Below are 24150 nucleotides of genomic sequence, written 5' to 3' on the forward strand. Positions count from 1 at the left end.
AGGCGACGGGAGCCTGAGCGACAGGTAAGAGAACGTCTTTATTATTATTATTTATTTATTTATTTATATAGCACCATCCGTGTACACGGTGTTGTACAGAGTAAAACAATAAAGTAGTAAAACCCTGCCACATAGGCTTACATTCTAATAGAATCATAATAAATCAATAAGGAGGGGAAGAGAATGCACCAAACAGGCACAGGGTAGAGTAAAACTAACAGTATCAAAGTCAGATCAAAATAAAGTTTTAAAAGCTTTAGAAAAAAGAAAAGTTTTTAGCTGAGCTTTAAAAACTGCGATTGAACTTGTCATTCGCAAATGTTCTGGAAGACCGTTCCAGGCGTAAGGGGCAGCCGAAGAAAATGGACGAAGCCGAGCAAGGGAAGTAGAGGCCCTTGGGCAGGCGAGAAACATGGCATCAGAGGAGCGAAGAGCACGAGTGGGGCAATAGTGTGAGATGAGAGAGGAGAGATAGGAAGGAGCTAGACAGTGAAAAGCTTTGTAGGCCAACAGGAGAAGTTTATATTGGATTCTGAGGTCTTGGTCTTCTTGTGAGCGGAATGCCTGCCATTCTGGCTGAGTGCAGCGAGAAACAAAGCCCTATGAAGAGAGACTGAAAGAACTGGGCATGTTGAACCTGGAGAAGAGAAGACTGAGGGGAGACATGAGAGCACTTTTCAAGGGCTTGAAAGGTTATACTTAAAAGGCTGTCGCACAGAGGGCCAGGATCTCTTCTCGATCCTCCCAGAGTGCAGGACAGGGAATAACAGGCTCATGTGACAGGAAGCCAGATTCCGGCTGGACATCAGGAAAAACTTCCTGACTGTTAGAGCAGTACGACAATGGAACCAGTTACCTATTATTATTATTATTATTATTATTATTATTATTATTATTATTATTATTATATTTATTTATTTATTTATTTATTTATATAGCACCATCAATGTACATGGTGCTGTACAGAGTAAAACAGTAAATAGCAAGACTCTGCCGCATAGGCTTACAATCTAATAAAATCATAGTAAAACAATAAGGAGGGGAAAAGAATGCAAACAGGCACAGGGTAGGGTAAAACTAACAGTATAAAGTCTGCACAACATCAAGTTTTAAAAGCTTTAGGAAAAAGAAAAGTTTTTAGTTGAGCTTTAAAAGCTGCGATTGAAGTTGTAGTTCTCAAATGTTCTGGAAGAGCGTTCCAGGCGTAAGGGGCAGCAGAAGAAAATGGACGGAGCCGAGCAAGGGAAGTAGAGGCCCTTGGGCAGGCGAGAAACATGGCATCAGAGGAGCGAAGAGCACGAGCGGGGCAATAGTGTGAGATGAGAGAGGAGAGATAGGAAGGAGCTAGACAGTGAAAAGCTTTGTAGGTCAACAGGAGAAGTTTATATTGGATTCTGAAGTGAATTGGAAGCCAATGAAGAGATTTCAGAAGCGGAGTAACATGGTCAGAGCGGCGAGCCAAGAAGATGAACTTTGCGGCAGAGTGGTGAACAGAAACCAACGGACTGATGTGAGAAGAAGGAAGGCCAGAGAGAAGAAGGTTGCAGTAGTCCAACCGTGCATGAACAAGCGGGAGGTGGTGGGCTCTCCCACACTAGAGGCCTTCAAGAGGCAGCTGGACAGCCACCTTGTTTAAGGTGGATCCCTGCATTGAGCAGGGGGTTGGACTCCATGGGCCCATTCCAACTTTACTATCCTGTGAGACAGGGATTGTGCAGAGCAGGGCCATCAGCTGTGTTTGGGGTTTGTGTTTGGAGGGGGAGGAGGAAATTGTGTGGGGCATGGAGGCTTCAGGTAAGTGGATGGGGGGAGTTGAAAGTGTTGGATAATAGCAACAACTGCACATCGGCTGCATGTTGGAATCGACTGGGTGGCTGATTTTCTGATTGGGACTCTTCTTCGTTACTATTCCAGGTCGTGGAGACGCCGGACGAGGTTGCCACAAGTTCCTCCGAAGCAGATCAGGTTCTGTCATACGCTGGGGAGAGGCATCCCTGCAGGGGAATCAAGCAGGAGAGTGAAGGGGTGGCCCCTTTGTTGGGTAAAAGTTTCTTTTTTAGTCCATATTGTTGACCCCTCGAAACACCAATAGGGCAAGCGCCTTTGGGGAGATGGAGCCAGGGCAAGGGGGCATTGACTTCTAGATCCATGGCCACACACATTGCCCCAACAGCAACATTGTTCTCTCAGTTTTGTCTAAGGTGGAGGTTTTGAATCTCTTTCAACCCCAGGGCCGGATTCCATTTCTGAGGAGGTCATAGAATCGTAGAATAGTAGAGTTGGAAGGGGCCTCTAAGGCCATCGAGTCCAACCCCCTGCTCAATGCAGGAATCCACCCTAAAGCATCCCTGACAGATGGCTGTCCAGCTGCCTCTTGAAGACCGCTAGGGTGGCAGAGCCCACAACCTCCCTAGGTAATTGGTTCCATTGTCATACTGCTCTAACAGTCAGGAAGTTTTTCCTGCTGTCCAGCCAGAATCTGGCTTGGGGCTGCAGTCCAGTGCTGGGCAGGGATGAAGGCAAATCGGGGGGGGGGGGGCTAAAAGGGGCAAGGCCAAAACACCAGACGTGCCAGTAAACGTCAGCTTAAAGCTCTTCCTGCCAGGAACGAAGCCCTTAGGGGACGCATTTTGAGCTCTTAGAATGGGGGAAATACTGCACAAAAGGTGTCAAATCATCAAAAGATTAATGGTCAGGGGAGTGGGGGGTAAGGCAATGGGAAGGGGGCACAGAGGCACCCAGGAGGGCGGGACCTCCCTTGTGGACCGTGGGAATGCTGTGGACATAATATATCTTGACTTCAGCAACACTTTTGACAAAGTACCCTGGCTGGACATCAGGAAAAACGACCTGACTGTTAGAGCAGTAGAGCAATGTAACCAGTTACCTAGGGAGGTGGTGGGCTCTTCTCCCACCCTAGAGGCCTTCAAGAGGCAGCTGGACAAGCATCTGTCAGGGATGCTTTAGGGTGGATTCCTGCACTGAGCAGGGGGTTGGACTCGATGGCCTTATAGGCCCCTTCCAACTCTACTATTCTATGACCGGGACTGCAGGCAAGCCAGGTTTGGCCCGTGGGCCCAAGGTTCTGAAGCCCTGTTATAAAGCACCTAAGAAAGTCAAGAGGTGGTGTGAGATAATTCTTGGATTTGACGCTCAGCCGCTTCCATTTTCAGGTTGCCCAGTGAGCCAGCAAGCTTTGGAAAATACCTCTTTTGTATGAAGTTGTGCCCTAAGGGGGTCAGGTTCATAGCAAGGTGGGGGACGTGATATTTCTCCTGGTGTCCCAGGGGGCAGCTATCCGCTTTGGCTGATATTCTCGTTATCGCTGTTCCTGGAGGACAGGGTGAGCCCAAGACAATTTTGCTGCCTGAGGCAAAGGACAAAGTGGCGCCTCCCTGTTCCATTCCACCTATAGAAGCAGACTGGACTGGCAGTTGAGGCTTATGTCAACACTGGCGACAGGGCAGCATCCCTGGCGCACCTGAGGGCACCAGGCTAGCTTAGGGGATCCTCCAGCACTGTCCTCCAGCTGAGTGAATGGTCAGAGAACCACCTTCGCTATTCCCTCCGCACTCCCAGCATCTGCTGCCTGAGGCGACCGCCTCATTCTGCCTCATGATAGGGCCGGCCCTGCTGGAGGATGAAAGACCAAATTCCTGTATAATATTGCCAGGATTCGACCATTTTTGTCTGTCTCTTCTGCCAAGACTCTCGTTCACGCACTGGTTATCTCTCGGTTGGACTACTGCAACCTTCTTCTCTCTGGCCTTCCTTCGTCTCACATCAGTCCGCTGGTCTCTGTCCACCACTCTGCCGCTAAGATCATCTTCTTGGCCCGCCGCTCTGACCACGTCACTCCACTTCTGAAATCTCTTCATTGGCTCCCAATTCACTCCAGAATCCAATATAAACTTCTCCTGTTGACCTTCAAAGCTTTTCACGGTCTAGCTCCTGCCTATCTCTCCTCTCTCATCTCACACTATTACCCCGCTCGTGCTCTCCGCTCCTCTGATGCCATGCTTCTCGCCTGCCCAAGGACCTCCACTTCCCTTACTCGGCTTCGTCCTTTTTCTTCTGCTGCCCCTTATGCCTGGAACGCTCTTCCAGAACACTTGAGAACTACCAACTCAATCACAGCTTTTAAAACTCAGCTAAAAACTTTTCTTTTCCCTATAGCCTTCAAATATTGAGTTTGTTCTGACTCTATACTGTTAGCTTCACCCTACCCGGTGCCTGTTTACACTTCCCTGTGCCTGTTTGCATTCTCTTTCCCTCCTTATTGTTTACTACAACTTTATTAGATTGTAAGCCTATGCGGCAGGGTCTTGCTATTTACTGTGTTATCTGTACAGCACCATGTACATCGATGGTGCTATATAAATAAATAAATAAATAAATAAATAAATAAATAATAATAATAATAATAATAACAAACCACCATCTTTCAGGATTTGGTGAGTTCTGGATCAGGTAGGAATATAAGAAACAGCCAAGTACCAAGTTAGACTACTTAATTTATTGGCCATGTCAGCTAGGACTGATTTGTCTCTTCTGTTCTGCCTTCTGAAGCTAAGTTTACTTTTATCTCTTAAATATCCTGTGCCATTTTATATTCTTGTCCGAGGCGGACACTTATATTGTCTGGTTCATAACTGTTTTGTGACGGCTTATGCTACATTGTGATTTGGCGGATTGTGTTATACCACCTTTGGCAATACATATTGAAAAGAGGTAATTACAAATATTGTGAATTAATAAAATTAAGGTGGGTCTCTGGGGATGCTTTCCCCAGGCCCCCGCAAATCCTGGAATCCTCGGCCAAGCACGTTCTGTTCTCCATGGCAATTCGTTTACTTTCTTCTTTGTCTGTATTTTCCCCCCCTTTGACTTTATGTTCGAATCAAGATTTTTCTCTTTATCCCCTTAGGTGTTGGCTGGGAGATAGGAAATGATGGGGAAGCATGTGGGGTGTCGCTGGAACGGGTTGAACATCAAGATACGGCAGAAAATGTTGGGAAACCAGAAGGATCCAAGCTGCAACAGAGGGACAACACGGAGAAGTGGAAGGAGAAATTCACTATGTGTCCTGAAGGGGAACTTCCGGAATTTAAAGTAAAGCAGAGAATACACAAAGGAAAGAGAAGGTATACGTGCAGCGTGTGTGGGAAAAACTTCACTTGTAAATCTAGTCTTACTAGACATCAGATAACCCACTCAGGAGAGAACCCGCATAAATGCTTGCACTGTGGGGAAAAATTCACCCGGAGAGCAAGTCTTATTGTCCATCAGAGAATCCACACAGGGGAAAAACCATATAAATGTTTTACGTGTGGGAAAAGCTTCAGCGTGAACTCCACCCTTATCAGGCACCAACGGATCCACACAGGAGAGAAGCCCTATCAGTGCTTTGACTGCGGAGAAAGCTTCAATCAGCGCACGATCCTTATTTCGCACCAGCGCATCCATACAGGGGAGAAACCCTATCAGTGTTCGGACTGTGGCGAAAGCTTTCGCGATAAGTCGAGCCATATCAGGCACCAGAGAATCCACACAGGCGAGAAACCGTACAAATGTTCAGACTGCGGAGTGAGCTTTCGCGACAAATCGAGCCGTATCAGACACCAGAGAATCCACACAGGGGAAAAACCATACAAGTGCCTAGCCTGCGGGGAAAGCTTTAGTCAGAGCTCGACTCTCATTCGGCACCGGCGGATCCACATGGGGGGGGTATCGCAACAATGCTTGGACCTTAGGGAAAGCTTTCAGGATAAATCAAATATGAAAAAGCGTCAGAATGCTCACAAACAAGCAGGACTGGACAGATATAAAGACGGCGGTGAAAGCTTCGGTCAAAGTGCACACCAGCTTGGTCAACGGAGCATCCGCACAACAGATAAACAGTAGCCATGTTGCCAGTATAGAAAAGCTTGAATTTCATTGTACATGTCATTTTGTTCCCAGAAGTGCACAGAAGAGGGATATTCTATAGAAGTTCAAAGACAGAGCTGTCATCAAGGGTAGGCATGGCTAGACATCTCCCAAGGGCCCACATCCCAGCAGAGGCCTAGATGCCTCTTGGACTTGCTTCTCCTCTTCGCCATGGCAACCTGCTTATTCTCCTGCCTCTCGCTCCGGCCCAGACAATGGTGGTGAGGAGGAGGAGGAGCAGGAGATGCCAGAGCCTACTGGCTCTCCACCTGTCAAGCAAGCAAGTGGTAGCCATGATGAGAAAGAGGAGGAGAAGGAGGAATCATAGAATCATAGAATAGTAGAGTTGGAAGGGGCCTACAAGGCTATCGAGTCCAACCCCTTGCTCAATGCAGGAATCCACCTTAAAGCATCCCTGACAGATGGCTGTCCAGCTGCCTCTTGAAGGCCTCTACTGTGGGAGAAGAGCCCATGACCTCCCTAGGTACCTGGTTCCATCGTCACCAGCAAGAGCAGCTGGTGACAATGACAGTGAGAAGATAGACTGGGAAGATAGAGTATTGCGTCCAGTTCTGGGCTCCACAATTCAAGAAGGACGCAGACAAGCTGGAGCGTGTTCAGAGGAGGGCAACCAGGATGATCAGGGGTCTGGAAACAAAGCCCTATGAAGAGAGACTGAAAGAACTGGGCATGTTGAGCCTGGAGAAGAGAAGATTGAGGGGAGATATGATAGCACTCTTCAAATACTTAAAAGGTTGTCACACAGAGGAGGGCCAGGATCTCTTCTCGATCCTCCCAGAGTGCAGGACACGGAATAACGGGCTCAAGTTAAAGGAAGCCAGATTCCAGATAGACATCAGGAAAAACTTCCTGACTGTTAGAGCAGTATGACTATGGAACCAATTGCCTAGGGAGGTTGTGGGCTCTCCCACACTAGAGGCCTTCAAGAGGCAGCTGGACAACCATCTGTCAGGGATGCTTTAGGGTGGATTCCTGCACTGAGCAGGGAGTTGGACTCGATGGCCTTGTAGGCCCCTTCCAACTCTGCGATTCTATGATTCTATGACTCACAGAGGGAAGGAGGCCCATTGAGAGTGTCTTGGCCAAGTGCCCTCCGAAACCTGCAGCCGGCACTCTTCAAGTGGTTCCCATTGGGGCATCTTCTTGGCCCCAATGTGAACAGAATGCTGCCCTAGTTAGGCCTTTGGTCTGATTCAGCAAGGTTGTTCTTTTGTTCTTAAACTACGAGAACGTCTGTGTGTGTGAAGGGGGGGGGCATGATTCCCTGAAAGCACAGGGAGTGGGGGCATGTAGAATGTGATGTTTAAACAGACACCTCCCCACCCTCCCGCCCCACACTTGCACATTTATGGAAGGTATGTTGCCAGAAACATGGGCAATTCAAAATTTCCTTGCTGGATTAGTTCAAAAGCATGTTTAGCTAGGGTGACTACATGGAAAGGAGGACCGGGCTCCTGTATCTTTAACAGTTGCATTGAAAAGGGAATTTCAGCAGGTGTCCTTTGTAGGCATGCAGCACCTGGTGAAACTCCCTCTTCATCACCACAGCTGCAGGAGTATAGCTAGCGTGACCAGATACAAAAGAGGGCAGGGCTCCTGCAGTTTTAACTGTGGTGATGAAGAGAGAATTTCACCTGGTGCTGCATGCATACAAATGACACCTGCTGACATTCCTTTTTATTTATTTATTACATTTTTATAGCGCCCAATAGCTGAAGCTCTCTGGGCGGTTCACAAAAATTAAAACCATAAAAAGCATAATAAAACAACCAACAGTCTAAAAACACAAATAGAAAATACAATATAAAAAGCACAACCAGGATAAAACCACACCGCAGAAGTTGATATAGGTTAAAATGCAGAATTGAAACAGCAAAATTTAAATTTAGGATAAATTAGGTGTTAAAATACTGAAAAAATAAAAAGGTCTTCACCTGGCGTCTGAAAGAATATAGTGTAGATGCCAGGCGAACCTCCTTAGGGAGCTCATTCCACAGCCAGGGTGCCACAGCAGAGAAGGCCCTCCTCCTGGTAGCCACCTGCCTCACTTCCTTTGGCAGGGGCTCACAGAGAAGGACCCCTGAGGATTTTCTTAAGGTCTATGCAACTCTTAAAGATACAGGAACCCTGTCCTCCTTTTCATATGACCACCCTAGTTTTGCCCAATGTTCTGTCTCCAACAGTGGTCAGCCAAACCAGCCCACCAGCTGGCTATAAAGGCAAGGGTTTCCCCAGTTTTTTGAACCCAGCAAAAAGTCTTCAGAGGTATACTACCCCTTAGTTACTAATAGCTGTTGACCTGTCCCCTCTGAATTTGTCATTTTAAAAAAACAAAACATGGACTACTATCACCCCTCATGGCCGTGAATTTTGTGTTAGTTCTGTGAAGAGTTATTTTGTGAGTGGCAGGAATGAAATTGGTAGAGATGGGTTTTTTTGAAGCAATGCCAGGATTGAACAAGCTACCTTATATGGGAAAATGATGGTTTTAATTTTTGTGAACCGCCCAGAGAGCTTCAGCTATTGGGCGGTATAAAAATGTAATAAATAAATAAATAAATAAATAAGAACATGTGTTCATTGGAGAATTAGTTACCTCAGGGATCTTTTGTCCTCCTTCTTCGGTATAAGAATCTTGTTCTTTTTAGGTTGTTTGAATTCATTCTAGACAGTGGAGTCTGGTGGCTCTTTGGCGGGGCTGTGAATCCATTTTGGATTTCAGTCAGAAACAGCCAGGACTCGAAAGGAACTATCCAAGCAGACAGACCTATTTTAGGGATAGGGTTCAGCACCTTGGGCAGCTCCTTTAGAGTCCTGATTCTCGATCTGAGTTGTCTGTGGTTTGCATGAGGTTTAGGATGACCATATGGAAAGGAGGACCAGGCTCCTGTATCTTTAACAGTTGTGTAGAAAAGGGAATTTCAGCAGGTATTTGTAGGCATATCAGCCCCTGGTGGAATTCCCTCTTCATCATAATAGCTAAAGCTGCAGAAGCCCTAACTTCTTTTATATCTGATTAAGAGGGCAGGGCTCCTGCAGCTTTAACTATTGTGATGATGAAGGAATTTCACCAGGTGCTGCAGGCATACAAATGACACCTGCTGAAATTCCCTTTTTCTATACAGCTGTTAAAGATGCAGGAGCCCTGTCCTCCTTTTCACATGGTCACCCTAATGAGGTTGTAAATGGTACGGCCTCAGTGGTGCAACTAGGCGTAGTCCTGAGAGCCAGTGTCCAGCCCCCCTCCCCCCGGCCCCAAAATGACCACCCAGAGAGCATCAGTGATGAAGAATCAGGGCCGCAGAAGTAAACTCCAGTTGATTCCTGTAATCATGATGGCGCTCCTATTTAAATGAGTTTAAAATGCAAAACTACACAGGCTCAGAAGAGTTTTTTTTAATCAGGTCTGGCAAACAGTTTTGCTGTTGGTGTTCTAACATGTCAAGAATGTAGAAGCAGTTGTTAAAACATGAAATGGTTGGGGGGAGGCAAAGAAGAGAGATGTTAACTTTGTGCTTCACACAGAAGTAATACAAAATGGCCACCTAAAGCCCCCCCTCCCCATAAAACCGTTACATCCGGGGTCTAAAATTACCTAGCTGCAGCACTCTATGCCCTTCCTTTCCCCTAGTTCAGGGGTGAGCAATTTGTGTCCCTCCAGATGTTCTAGCCTACGACTCCCAGCATCCCTCACCATTGGCCATGCTGGCAAGGGCTCATGGGAGTTGTAGGCCAAAAGTGGCCATGAGTTGTCAGCCCGCCCTAGGTGGAGCCCAGTGGGAAAAAAGTTCTTTAATACAGAACTGTTTTTTCTCTACGTCCTTTTGGAACAATTCATTCAGAATGTGGTTGTTTTATTTAACAAAATACTTTTGTTTATATATATAAAAAAATTGTGACATGGAAAGAAATAATACTTTTGCATAGAGGTAAAATAAAAATGGAATAATGAAAGCACATAAATGTGTTTCAATGAATGGCTTGCTAGCAGTCACACAGTCACTTTTCTTTAAAATGAAGGAATATGACAAAAGCTTGATCCAGACAAAGTTAAGCATTTCTGCGACTCGCTGGGCCTATTGCCAGATCTACACTATTGCTTTAAAGCGCTTTATAACAGTTTTATAGCGCTTTAAAGCAGTTAATGCACTTTATAACTGTTATAAAGCGCTTTAAAGCAGTAGTGTAGATCCGGCCCAGATCAGGGTTCCTTCTCTGACCTGGACCCCTCTGAGCAATTCCTTAAGGATCTCTGTCTCTTTAAGAGTCCCACTTTCCTTCCTTTTACCTTCTCTTCCCATTAATGTGGGGTTTAGGCTGTAGATGTTGGGTGAGTGACACTCCAGAGACTTTAGGTTTAACACAACCGTTTACTAGTAAAGTAAAACAAGCAACTTACAACTAAGGGTATTTAGTCAATAGAGCTGAATCACACAAAGGCTGATTAACAGGGGGGAAAGTTGCAAAAAATGCAAGTTCTTTTACCCTATGCTTCATCTAGACTTATTCAAGCTGCATCTTTCTGCACCTTCCTCATGGTTTGGTCTTTCTTCTCCTGGCTGGCTCTCTCACTCTTTTATACCCTTCCTGCCCAAAAACCAGAAAGTACTGTTCCCACTTTGAAGAAATGAAATTTAACTGGAGAAATGAAACTTAACCAGGGAATGAATCTTAATTGGAGAAATGAAACTACTCCTCTCAAGGATACCCCCTTTGTAAACAGGAAAGCCCCAGGCCTCTCAGACCTGACCTTTTTACTTTGCCTTTGTAGGCCTCAGAGTTTCACGGCCTGTTTGCAAGATCACAGCTGGGGAAAGAAGCCATGGTAGCTTATTCCCCTGCCGTGCATGCTGAGGGGATTAGCATATATTTACCCTCGGCAAAGTGGCTTGTTGCTAATCCCCCTGCACACAACCAGCACGTACAGGGTGGTTAACAAGCCACGGTGGTTTCTTAACCACCAAACAATTGTACAAACTGGGTCACTGATTCTCTGAATGGGAGAGATATATGGAAATACTTCTCTTTGGACATCATTTCCTTAAATCTCATCAACAACAACTTTATTATGGTCACCGACCAGACTTTACACATACAGAAGAGTAAGGCAAAGTTACATACAGATTTGAGAAGTATACAGCAGAATCAATTCTGAAGAAACCTTAATTCTCATAGCATTCAAAAAGAATTTTGCAAAAGCCTCAATTGTGTCTCTGTCCTCTGTGGCCCTGAAGCAATGAAGAAGTGCATTAATTTCTAATCTGGTGTCAAGCCACAATTTCTCTCTAATCTCTCTATAAAAAGAGCAACAGAGTAGAATGTGGATAACCGATTCAATATCATTGCTTCCACATGGGCATAAGCGATCAAGAAAACTTATTTTCTGAAACCTCCCCTGTAACAGAGCAGATGGCAGGACATTAACTCTTGCCAGAGTTAATGCACGCTGAAATTTAGGGATGTTAAGTATCGAAAAATATTTCGCTTCTGCCATTCCGTAACTCAGGTTAATGCCTAAGAACAGAGGAGAGGAAGGTCTATCCGCTGCAGATCTTAAAACTTGTAGGTCACAGTCTCTTACCCTTTGAGACAAAAGGATTTGGGCCTGTTTTGCTTCCATCATTAATAGAAACTTTAAGCTCCTTAAATCTCTCTGGAAACCAACAGGACGTAAACATTCTTAGTTCTAGTTCAGCGGTGTTGAGCCTCAGGTCTCTGGCCCAAATCCTATGGTTGCGCCCCCTTACTCTGTCCCCAACCCTTTCACCCTATAACCAATTGTTTGGTGGTTTCCTGACTTTTTGCAGATTTCTTTCCCATTCTAAAAGGCTGCAATGCATCTCCTAAGGCTTTAGTTACAGCCAGTAAGGACTGACATTTTTTTTAAAAAATGCTGGTATGTTTGATATTTGGGGACTATTCCTTTTTGAAAAAAAATGCTTGTATTTTGGCTCTGTTCCTTTTTAAATGCTGGTATTTAGGGGTGGGGGCGTTCTTTTTTTAAAAAAAAAAATGCTGATATTTTGGGTGGAAAGGAAGCTAAGGGGAGACATGATAGAGGTGTACAAAATTATGCCTGGTGTGGAGAATGCGGATAGGAAAACATTTTTCTCCCTCTCCCATAATACTAGAACCCAGAGGGGTCATCCCATGAAGCGGATTGGTGGGAGATCCAGGAAAAATAAAAGGAAGGACTTCTTCACACAGCGCAGAGTTAAATTATGGAACTCACTACCACAGGATGTAGTGATGGCCACCAATTTGGATGGCTTTAAAAGGGGGTTGGATAAATTCTTGGAGACGAAGGCTCTCAATGGCTACTAGCCCTGATGGTTGTGTGCTATCTCCGGTATTTGAGGCAGTAAGCCTGTGTGCACCAGTTGCTGGGGAATATGGGTGGGAGGGTGCTGTTGCACCATGTCCTGCTTGTTCATCCCTGGCTGATGGCTGGTTGGCCACTGTGTGAACAGAGTGCTGGCCTAGATGGACCCTTGGTCTGATCCAGCAGGGCTCTTCTTATGTTCCTTTTTTAAAAAATGCTGGTATTTTTATACTTTTCCCATGTTCTTTTTGCATTTGTCTCCAGCCAAGCCCTCAGACTGAAAGAGGTTCAACTAGGGTGCCCATATGAAAAGGAGGACAGGGCTCCTGTATCTTTAACAGTGTACAGAAAAGGGAATTTCAGCAGGTGACATTTGTATGCATGTCACACCTGGTGAAATTTCCTCTTCATCACCACAGTTAAAGCTGCAGGAGCTATACTGCAGCTATAATGTCACCAGATTTAAAAGAGGGTAGGGCACCTGCAGTTTTAACTGTTGTGATGAAGAGGGAATTTCACCAGGTTCTCCATATATACAAATGACACCTGCTGAAATTGCCTTTTCTGTACACTGTTAAAGATACAGGAGCCCTGTCCTCCTTTTCATAGGGTCACCCTAGTTCAACGCCCCTGCTATATAGTTGGATTATACCCCATTGTTCATGTGGTTTCTTCTGCTTGACTCTTGAAATAATCATACCATTAGGGGGATCTTTGTAAGCATTCTAGTCTACCCCCTTGCTTGATACAGGAAATCTAGAATCTCCCTTTTTATTGTGAATTTAACAAAAAATTAAACAGAAAAGAAATTGGGGGAGGGGAAGAATAAACATTACATACATAGGAATGCCATCATTTCCTACCATCAGATACACCCCTCTTTAAAAACCAAAACCAAAAAAGTGGGGGGGGGGAGGGGGGGAAGAGTGCATAGGTTTCAAGAAAAGCAGACCAAATATCCATGTATTCATCCACTCGCAAATGGCATCAAATGTTTTATAGCGTTGTTGAGTCCTTAGTCGATTGCAGTATGGGAGGTGAGCATTTATCCTCTTTTGTATCTCGTCAAGAGGGCAGGGCTCCTGCAGCTTTAACTGTTGGGATGAAGAGGGCATTTCACCAGGTGTTGCATGCTTACAAAAGACACTTGCTGAAATTCCCTTTTCTACGCAACTGTTAAAAGATACAGGAGCCCGGTCCTCCTTTTCATATGGTTACCCTACACATTCTCCACCCGTGAACTAAAGTGATATTCCCTGGAAGGAATATTTCTCAACCTGTAAGATCTAGAAAGGAAAGCAGATCACAACTTTGTCACTCCTTTTTTTATTTTTAAAACCACTTTACCTACCAGGGGTTTTCTTGTTGCAAAGAACTACATTTCCCAGGAGTCCTTGCAAGGCTAATAAGACGCTATAGACCCTAGTCCCTCCCCTCCACCCCTCTCTCTGCATGTGCAAACTCTTAAGAGAGAAAAGAAGCAAACCTAGAAATGGGGGATCACGGTGCATAAAATGGGGCAAACTTGGGGGGAAGCTCTGAAAACCAGAGCCTGAATTCTTCGTCAGGAGTGAGGATGATCATAGATGTTTGTGTGTGTTTTAAATGCCTTTGCAAATACTTTAGGCAAACCTTTTCCTGCTCTGATCCCTCCCACGGAAACCGGTTTTGGGATACAACTGCAAAAAATTCATTTCAGCCAAAAGCCAGAATAGCCGTGGGAATCTGGGTGAGTGACAGATTTGGGACCAAGGGCGGAGAAGGGGTGGTTGCAAGATCCCTGCAAGCCTGGGGTTAATTTATTTATTTCTTTATTTACTTGGAAGTATTTTTACTCTGCTCCGCAGCCAAAAAAAGCCTCCCTGACCGGCTTGCGTGGAATCCATTGCACAAGACGCCCCTGAACGCGGGTTTATAATCTAAAGAACCCCGACACGCAAGGAAAAAGGGACTTACACCCAGGGAAGTGTGCGTGGCCTGGGGTGGGAAAAGTGTGGTCCTCTAGATGTTGCTGGACTGTAATTCCCATCATCCCTGGTTATCCTTGACCGGGGCTCATGGGAATTGCAGTCTAAGCTTTGGAAGGCCGCAAATAGCCCACTCCTGGTTTATAGGATTGCAGCCTCCGTAACGTGCAGAGCACGGTTGAACTGCAATGCTAAGAACTGTTACTTTGGAGTAAGTGCTACTGCACTTAGTGGTTCTTACCTCTGAGTAAACCTGCTTGGGCTCATGCTGTATGAACAGGGACGAGGGCCCTAATAAGAGAGGTTTATAAAATTATGTGTGGTCCGGAGTGTGTGTGTGTGTGTGTGTATGTATGTATGTATGTACATTGATGGTGCTATATAAATAAATAATAATAATAATGTATATATTTCTCCTGCCAGGACTCACCACTTGCCTTAAGTATCCTCTCCAGGGGTAGAAGTTTAAATTTCAGGGTGAAGAACCAGAAACAAGCATCAGTGGTCTAAAGTTCCAGATTCAAGGCTTCGACCTTCTCTGCTCTGGGAGTGCTGGTCTCCGAATGGAGGCGTGGATTCAAATCCCACTCCTGACACACTTTATCAGCACTAGCAAATGGACCCAGTTTTGCAATGGCTGGGAATAGGCCTTAGTCTGACACAGCGAATCCTTCAGGCAAACGTACGCAGCTGTCAGAGTTGAACATATAGGCCTGGTTCACTTCGGACAACACGCTAAACCATGCTGCTTAACCACAAAATGGTTTAGATATGGCAGTATATAAACGTTAAGAATAATTACTATCATGATTTGGCACCTAAGGCAGAAAATTCCACAAGCGCCTCTTTCCCACCCACCCAGTATTATAAGAGTAATAAACTGAATAATAGAATTTGTTGCCTTTTGATGACCGTTGCCTGAGGTAGACGACGGCTCGCTCTGCCTAATGGTAGGGCCGGCCCTGTATGTCCATGTATTATTATTATTATTGTCCTGAAATATCTCTTGTTTCATACTTTACAAGGACGACCCTTCAACGCCAGTTGTTGTAGCATCAGCCTCTTCTAGTGACCCACAGGAGCCGAGAAATCATTTAACAATCCAGGAGCCGTCATTTGCTGCAAATGACTTAAGAGGGTCCCTTCTCTGTCCTTGGGTACAACCGTTCTTTCCCGGAAACAAAATGGCGGCTGAACAAACAACCAGTGCCGGATTTGGCCTCCAGTTCCAGGCAACTTTGGAGAAGTGGATGCAGCCGGGGTTCAAAATTCAGGAGCGGGGCCTGGAGACTTTCAAACCAGGGGGAGAGCTGGGAGGAACAGGAAAGCCCTCAAGGTCATGCCAAGGTGTGAGGTTGAAGGGACTGAGTCCAAGGACACAGGTACAACAGGTTAAACAGGAACCGGGCGAAGTGCTACTTCAGCAGTGGGAAACGCAGTGGCAGGAGTTCTTGAAGATGGTGGAGTCCCAGCAGTATAGATGGGGAATACCACAGCTGCTGGAGGAGCCCTCGCCGTGGGATGACACTAAGGCCTTCCTGGCCTCCTTCGAGCAAGTGGCCAAAGCCTGCCGGTGGCCCAAGGAAGAGTGGGCGGCCCGACTCCGGCCCGCTCTCCGAGGGGAAGCTGAACAGGCCTTTAGCAGGCTGGAAGCTGGAGACAGAGAGGATTATGGGAAGGTGAAGCTGGCCATCTTGGAAGAGGACGCCGTGTGCAGGGAGAAGAAGCGTCAACACTTCAGGCATTTCGCTTACCAGGAGGCCGAGGGGCCGAGAGGGGCTTACAGCCGGCTCCAGGAACTTTGCCAGGGTTGGCTGAAGGTGGAAAGACGTACAAAGGAGCAGATCTTAGAAGAGCTTATCCTGGAGCAACTCCTCACTGTCCTGCCACCGGAGATCCAGAGCTGGGTCAGGGAAAACAGCCCAGAGACCTGCTCCCAAGCGGTGGCCTTGGCTGAGGATTTCCTGCAGATGCAGAACCAGGACCAGAGGCAGGAGCAACAGGTGAGGTTGTTTCGTCCCAGTTCAATGATGCCACTTACCCCTTCATCTCCCCGGGAAAACAGTCCAACAGGAGACGGCTGTGGTGTTTTATTCCTTTATTATGTACAGCGACATGTACATTGATGGTGCTATATAATAATAATAATAATAATAATAGTGATGTTCCACTTGCCTCCTCCACTCTCCCTCATTCCATTTTGCCTCCACAGATGAAGATTGCTTCATGTTTAATATATACATATTTATATTTCCTCCTGTGGAAAGGAGGACCGGGCTCCTGTATCTTTAACAGTGGCATGGAAAAGGAAATTTCAGCAGGTGTCCTTTGTAGGCATGCAGCACCTGGGGACATTCCCTCTTTATCACAACAGCTAAAGCTGCAGGAGCCCTGCCCTGTTTTGTATCTGGTTAAGAGGGCCGGGATCCTGCAGCTTTAACTGTTCTGCTGAAGAGGGAATTTCAGCAGATGTCATTTGTAGACATGCAGCACCTAGGGATATTCCCTCTTCATCCCTACAGTTAAAGCAGCAGGAGCCCTGCCCAGAGGTACCAGATACAAAAGCGAACAGGGCTCCTGCATCTTTAAATGTTGGGATGAAGAGGGCATTTCAGCAGGTGTCCTTTGTAGGCATGCAGCACCTGGCGACATTTCCTCTTTATCACAACAGCTGAAGCTGCAGGAGCCCTGCCCTCTTTTGTATCTGGTTAAGAGTGCAGGGCTCTTGCAGCTTTAACTGTTGTGCTGAAGAGGGCATTTCACCAGGTGCTGCCTGCCTACAAATGGCACCTGCTGAAATTCCCTTTTCTGTGCCAATGTTAAAGACACAGGAGCCCTGACCTCTTTTCCGTAGGGTCACCCTAGCTTAATATAATATAGTGCTTAATATAATTCTACACAGACTCAAAATGGTTTACCTTAGGATATTAAAATACCTTTAATATTACATTTAAAATATAAAAAATCACAGTTTAAAATACATACGCCATACAATGTACCATTAAAAGATGTCAACTCACAACAACAAAGGTAAGATTTAAAAAAAGAAAGAATAAAAAGGTGACATGGCGATCCATTGGCACCCACGAAGGCTCTCTGCTCCATGCAGCCTTTAAAAAAAAATTCTTATTGATTATAAAACTTGGGAAACGTTAGAGCAGTTTTCTACCTCTCCTTTTCTAACCTCTCGCGTGCATCTTTCTATCCCGTCTACCCCTTTCTATCCAGTCTTAAAAGATTTTAGGATTATAATAACGTATTTTTTATGTTTTTAATTAGTTTTACGTATTTTATATTTTTGAATTCAATGTTGTTCCCCGCCTCAATCCAGAGGGAGAGGCAGGTTAGACATCATCAGTGTGGTGTAGTGTGGCATAGTGGTTAGAGTGTTGGACTGGGAGTCGGGAGATCCGGGTTCTAGTCCCCACTCGGCCATGGAAACCCACTGGGTGACTTTGGGCCAGTCACAGACTCTCAGCCCAGCCTACCTCACAGGGTTGTTGTTGTGAGGATAAAATGGAGAGGAGGAGGAGGATTATGTATGCCGCCTTAGGTTCCTTGGAGGAAAAAAGGTGGGATATAAATAAATAAATAAAAATTATTATTATTATTATTTCTCCCCTCACACTTAACTTCTGGCCTTGCTATTTCCGTCCACCTCTTTAGCTCACTGTTTCTCCCCTTCTTAGCCTCTAGCCTTGCTCTTTCTCTGCCCCTTTGCCCACTGTTTACCCCCGTCACTCCTAGCTTCTAGCTTCACTATTTCTCTCCCCAACCTCTTCACTTTACTGTTTCTCTCTCCTCCTGGCTTCTGGTCTCGCTCTTTCTCATCCTTCTATCCCTTTACCGTGCTATTTCCCCTTCCCTCCTAGCCTTTTTCCTTTTGACATCAATCCAGGCTCCCACGGCGGCCATTATGTGACAGGCTGCATCCTCCGTGGGAGCCATTTTGTGATGGTGCCCACAGCAGTTCATCAAATTCTCAAATGTGCCTGTGGATCCAAAAATATTGGGGACCCTTGCCATAGAGAATGGATTTGTAGAGGCTCATTCTTCCTTTTTTTTTTTAAAATGCCCAACTTTCTTGTCTCCTCCATCTTAAAAGGGGCGTTCTGTGCCATTTGCAGGTGCCGTTGCCACTTCACCAGGCCGTGGCCGCCTCGCTCTCCAAGCCTGAGCTGGATCCCTCGGACAACGGGAAGAGGCAATTGTGTGGGAAGGTGGAGCGTGAGGGGGACGGTGGAGACGTAATTTCACTGGGTGAGTGAAATCCTGCATGGACAGGTGCAGTTCCCTGTCGACCTGATATCTGGATGTTCTTGACATTCCCTCAGTTGGCTTTCTATATTGGAATATGTTGGTCTAATATTTACAACCTTATTTTAGTTATTGCCAGACTGGGCTTATAACAGAGTTTTGCAGCGGTCTCCAGCAAACTCAGCACAGACACAGATTAAGACTGAGACTTTCAGTAGGTTTAAAGAAACCTTTACTGGCATATAAAAATATAATTTAGTTATGGCAATCACAAATACAAATACTTACATACGGTCAGTCAATACAGCTCTGATACATAGATGGAGTGAGTGAGTTAGTGATACATGTACATGGGAATACAATCCTTTTTATAGGCTAACTGTACAATGATGCAACTGCTTGCAATCCCTTAATTGAAACAATCAAGTCACCAATTATTCAATCATGACATCAATGTCCAGGTGCAACGTTGACCTTTAAGTTTTCTGCTGAGTCTTCTGATTCCTCCAGCTCCTCAGCAATTAGTAAATCCCTGGAAACATATCCAGGATCCATTCCAGGATCCAACATTCTAAACGTGGCTTTTCCAATCCTGTATACCCTCATTCAGTGGATGCTGGTGGCTCTGATTTCAGTGGGGCTGTGAGTCCGTTCTGAGTCAGACCCAACTCTAAAGGCGCTATCCAAGGTGCTGAGCTCTACCCCCAAAATAGGTTCAGCGCCTTTGATAGCTCCTTTCGAGTTCTCCTTTAGAGCCACCAGTCTCCACTGCCCTTGTTGCATGCTCCATCCAATCTATGAAGCTCTTACTGAGTGACATTTGGCCTGAGTCTTCCAGGAGCATGGCCTTCCCAGTGGTGGCGCCGATGCCGTGCTATGCCCTCCCTGGGGACGTTTGCCTAAGGGCTGAATTCCATTTACCGCCTCTTTTCCCTCTGGCCCCGCCCTGTTTTACCTTCAGCCCCGCCCATCATTGGAATGCTGCAGCGAGAGCGTCTCCATATTTGAATTCAACCCTCAGGGCTGAAAGATGTTCAACACACCCGCATTAAGATCTAGTCCTTCCCTGTGTTTCAGCAGAGAATGGGGCCGTTCACACAATAGGCTAAGCCACAGTGGTTGAGTGTGGGCTGTTGTTCAATCATGGGTTGTTTGTTGAACCCTGGGTTAGTGTGCCATCTGAAGGGGGGGTTGTTAACCCTTCAGGGGGGCTTGTTAACCACCCTGAACATCCCAACGACAAACTATGGATTCTTAAGGTTCAAGAAAAATAAGCCATACTTCATGGTTAAGAAGCCAACTTGCGGAAAATGCCCTGGGTTCAGACAACATGCTAAACCATGGTTCAACAAACAGCCCACACTCAACCTTTCAGTGTGGATTAGTGTGTTGTGCAAACCCAGCCAGTAATTCCCTGCCCTCTTCTGTGTGACAACAGTCCTTCAGGTCTTTGAAGAGGGCTATTGTGGTCCATTTCAGTCTTCTCTTCTCCGCGCTAAACATCTCCAGTTCCTTCAACCTTCACTGCGATATCTGTGGGAGGGGCTTCCATCGAGGGTCAGACCTCATTAAACAGAAGCGAATCCACACGGGAGAAAGTCCATCCTGCTGTTTGTATTGCAGGAAGAGATTTAGATGTGGCTCAGATCTTAACCGTCATCAGAGAATACCCACCGGGGAGAAACCCCACCAGTGCTTGGACTGTGGGAAAAGGTTCACTCAGAAGTCTCTATATCTGGGAGAAGTTGATATGGGAGAAGGGGTTTTCGTGTATCTCTAAATACTGGCTCTTGGGGACACAGAACGGAGAGTTGGCTCTCATGTCCTCCTTGTGGGCTTCTCAAGAGGCATCTGGATGGCCGTGGTGGGAAACCAGGTGGTGAACTGAAAGGACCTTTGGTCTGATCCAGTAGAGCTCGTCTTCCATTCTTGTGTTCTTTTCCTAGCAGCAAAACCTTGACTGTGTTCCTTGTTCCTAAAAGGTTACTGGCAGGAGGGCGAGAACAAGGCAGTCAAGAATCTCAGGGATGGTTCAGAGCCACTGGAACCAATCCAAATCGTTCCAAGAGCAGTGACAGAGAACTTCTCTCAGGCTGACCAACGGGGAGGAGATGCCTCCAGGAACCAGTGGAGTAAATGGCGGGAAAACCGCACCCCAAGAAAAAGGCCGGCCATGCTCATTTCCTGCCAGGCCGAGGAGTACCTGCCCGGTGAAGAGCTTCTAGGGCAGAAACGCAAAGCATTCACCACATGTGAGAAAGCCATCAAGCTCAGCTCGGACCGCCACCAACAGGAGAGGCCCTGCCCTGGGGAGGCGCCCTATCAGTGCCCCGAGTGTGGGAAAAACTTCATTCACCAGAGAAACCTCCACACGCACCAGAGACTCCACACCGGGGAAAAGCTGTACGAATGTTCCGAGTGCGGCAAGAAATTCCTCAGCAAGTCGAAACTCGCGCGGCACCAGAGGCTCCACACTGGCGAGAGGCCGTACAAGTGTTCGCACTGCTGGAGGAGCTTCAGCCAAAGCTACAACCGGACGGAACACGAGCGAAGCCACTTGGGGGAGAAGCGCAAGAGCGGCATCAGTCGCTCCTGCGTAATTGCGCCTGAAGGAACTTGTAAAGGAGAGAAGACGTATAAACATTCATATTGGGGGAACTGTCTCCCTTCAAGCTCCACAGAGACGTAAAAGAACCCACGCAGGACAGAACATGTCGCAAAGCGGGCAAACCTCCATTTTGGGGCTGTGGAGGGATGGCCTCCATTTTAAAGCACTCCCTAATTCTATGATTGGCTGAGGAACGGCCATGGCGTAGATGGGTGGAGCAATTAGGAGGCCAGGGCTGGTGCTACCATAGAGGCCACTCAGGCGGCCGCCTAGAGCGCCAAGCTAAGAGGGGCGCTGGGTATAGCGCAGCACTCACGCATGTTGGCTGTGAGCTGGCCTGGCCCGAGGATTCAGCTGGGCCTGGGCGGGCGAGATGGCGCCCTGCGCCCGCCCAGCCAAAGCGAAGCCGGGGACGCTGGGGTGGGGTGGCTCCACATTCAGACTTCTGGAACGTGCCCGGAAGAGAGAGAGAGAGAGAGAGAATGAGAGAATGTATGGGTGAATGGGGTACAGGGGGTCTTTGAATGAATGCGTGTGTTTGTTTGGAGTGAGTGATGCTGAGTGTGTGTGTGCGCATGCCTGTGAGTTGTGGGGGGATGATTTGGAGGTGATATTCCTATTAAATAATGCATTTTAGACCCATAGACGGTCCTTTCCAATTTGTTTGCTATAATTTGCATGACGTATTTCTTGCACTTTAAAATAAATTTAGCAGTTTCAAGTTTTGTGCTTCTTATTTTTTCCAGGAAACATATGTTCTTAAAAATCAAAGTTGGCATTTTTGGGGGTGGGGTGGGGTGAAAGTAGCTCACCTTGCCTAGGGCGCAAAATAGTCTGGCACCGGCCCTGTAGGATCAGTGTCTCTGGTTGCTGATTGGCTGAGCTGCTCAGGTCCTGGCGGCGAGAGGTGACAGCAGGAAGTAGGGCCTAGGCAAAGAGTAGTAGAAAAAGTACAGACCTAAGAAAGCCAACGGAAACAAGGGGAACTAGAAAGCAGATTTGTCGTGAGGGGTCTACAGGAATAATGGGCAGAGGAGAAGGCCAAAGAGTGGAGTTTAAGGGAAGGGGGCAGAAATACATGAGACGCAAAATGGGGAGAAAGGAAAGGAGCACATAGATGGGAGCCAGAGTGGTGAAGAAGGCTAGCAGTCACATATTGAGTTGAAAGAACCCGTCCCTTGAGTTTCTCTCAGAATTTGCCCCATTCAGAAGACACCTTAAACTACAGCTTTAACCATGGGGAATAAGGCTTTTTTAGGGTGACCATATGAAAAGGAGGACAGGGCTCCTGCATCTTTAACAGTTGCATAGAAAAGTGAATTTCAGCAGGTGTCATTGTTATGCATGCAGCACCTCGTGAAATTTCCTCTCCATCACAACAGTTAAAGCTGCAGGAGCTATACTAGAGTGACCAGATTTAAAAGAGGGCAGGGCTCCTGCAGCTTTAACTGTTGTGATGAAGAGGACATTTCACCAGGTTCTCCCTATATACAAATGACACCTGCTGAACTTCCCTTTTCAACACAACTGTTAAAGATACAGGAGCCCAGTCCTCCTTTTCATATGGTCACCCTTGCCTTATTGCCATGGTTTAATGTGTCTTCTGAACAAGGCCATTATTTCATTTGGGAATGTTAAAAGGAGAAACATTACAATCGCTTGGCCACTGTGAATATATCTAGCCTTCTAACTAGCAAGGTCAGAGGGTGTTTTTGTAGGTAATGGAATTCTTAATAAATTGTTTTGATACTGATGTTTTATTATGCACTTTTGAAATTGTTCTGGCTTTCCTATAATATGGATAAAAATGTATTTTCCCCCATCATTAACTGCTTTGAGCCTTACGGTATAGGAAATGGGTATGTAAATAACGTGATTGATTGATTTTTCAGCTGCTGCTGTTTTCACAAAACAAGGATTTTGTCCTCTTTCTAGCACCACATACCTTTTAAAATTTATTTATTTATTGCATTTATATACCGTCCCATAGCTGAAGCTCTCTGGGTGATTTATAAAAGTTAGAAACAGTAAACATTAAAAACAAATATACAAAGTTTTAAAACTGAAAAAGCATAAAAACAACAGTATCCTTATAAAAACATCGATTCTGGGGTCCGTTAAAAACAAACAAATTCAGCATATGTTGTTAAATGCTGTTAAATGCCTGGGAGAAGAGAAAGGTTTTAACCTGGCACTGAAAAGATAACAATGTTGGCGGCCAGGCGAGCCTCGTCGGGGAGATTATTCCATAATTGGGGGGCCACCACTGACAAGGCCCTCTCCCTTGTTGCCATCCTCCGAGTTTCCCTCAGAATAAGCACTCGGAGGAGGACCTTAGATGTAGAGTGCAGTGAGCGGGTAGGTTCATGTTGGGAGAGGCGTTCCATCAGGTATTGTGGTCCCAAGCCATGTAAGGCTTTATATGTCAAAACCAGCACCTTGAATTGGGCTCAGAAATCTATGTGTATACATATAACAATATATGTTTGTCCCTCTGTGTATTGAGACAGTGACCTGGGGTAGTATACAAAGTTAGTCCTATGTAGAGTAGACCCATTGAACTGAATGGGACTTCAGTTTGTTGTAATTAAGTCTCATTCATTTCAATGGGTCTACTCTGTGTAGGACTAATGTTGGCTACTACCCCTGGTTCGCACAATCACTGCCTTCCCCTATCCCTCCGGGTGCCAGGTTGCCTATGGAAACCACGGCCACAACTTGTGTCGTCTAAACCCAAAAGCCCTAGCAAGCATGGTCAGTGGTGAAGAATGATGAGAGTTGCAGTCCAATGACATCTGGAGGCCCACACATTTCCCATTCCAGTTCCACAGGGTTGCATAAAAAGACAGCTTGACAAACCTTTTCTAATTTTATACCGTATTTCTTCGACTCTAAGACGCACTTTTTTCCCCCATGTAAACATCCCTAAACACGGGGTGCGTCTTAGAATCGCGGGTGCAATTATTATTCTTAGAATCAAAGCTTTTTTTCTGGTGGTGGTACTGAAATTAGTGTGCGTCTTACAATCGAAGAAATACGGTACTTCA

The 24150-nt window shown here is 46.1% G+C and overlaps 1 protein-coding gene across 1 annotated transcript; it reads left to right on the forward strand.

Annotated features, from left to right (window-relative positions):
* Window positions 1–13969: 13969 nt before the first annotated feature.
* LOC134395650 (zinc finger and SCAN domain-containing protein 16-like) lies at window positions 13970–21184 on the forward strand. Its single transcript, XM_063121813.1, has 4 exons — window positions 13970–14000; window positions 15264–16241; window positions 18366–18498; window positions 20478–21184. The coding sequence occupies exons 2-4, from the start codon at window positions 15423–15425 to the stop codon at window positions 21182–21184; spliced, it is 1659 nt and encodes a 552-aa protein (XP_062977883.1). The 5' UTR covers window positions 13970–14000; window positions 15264–15422.
* The last annotated feature ends 2966 nt before the right edge of the window (window positions 21185–24150 follow it).

Source organism: Elgaria multicarinata, chromosome 3 (assembly GCF_023053635.1).
Source record: "Elgaria multicarinata webbii isolate HBS135686 ecotype San Diego chromosome 3, rElgMul1.1.pri, whole genome shotgun sequence".
Taxonomy (NCBI): domain Eukaryota; kingdom Metazoa; phylum Chordata; class Lepidosauria; order Squamata; family Anguidae; genus Elgaria; species Elgaria multicarinata.

Excerpts from the sequence above, each read along its gene's own strand:
- LOC134395650 (XM_063121813.1), top strand. The coding sequence starts at position 15,423 with ATGGCGGCTGAACAAACAACCAGTGCCGGATTTGGCCTCCAGTTCCAG. Across the intron at positions 16,242-18,365 it reads ACCAGAGGCAGGAGCAACAG|GTGCCGTTGCCACTTCACCA; the intron begins GTGAGGTTGTTT and ends TGCCATTTGCAG. Across the intron at positions 18,499-20,477 it reads TGGAGACGTAATTTCACTGG|GTTACTGGCAGGAGGGCGAG; the intron begins GTGAGTGAAATC and ends TGTTCCTAAAAG.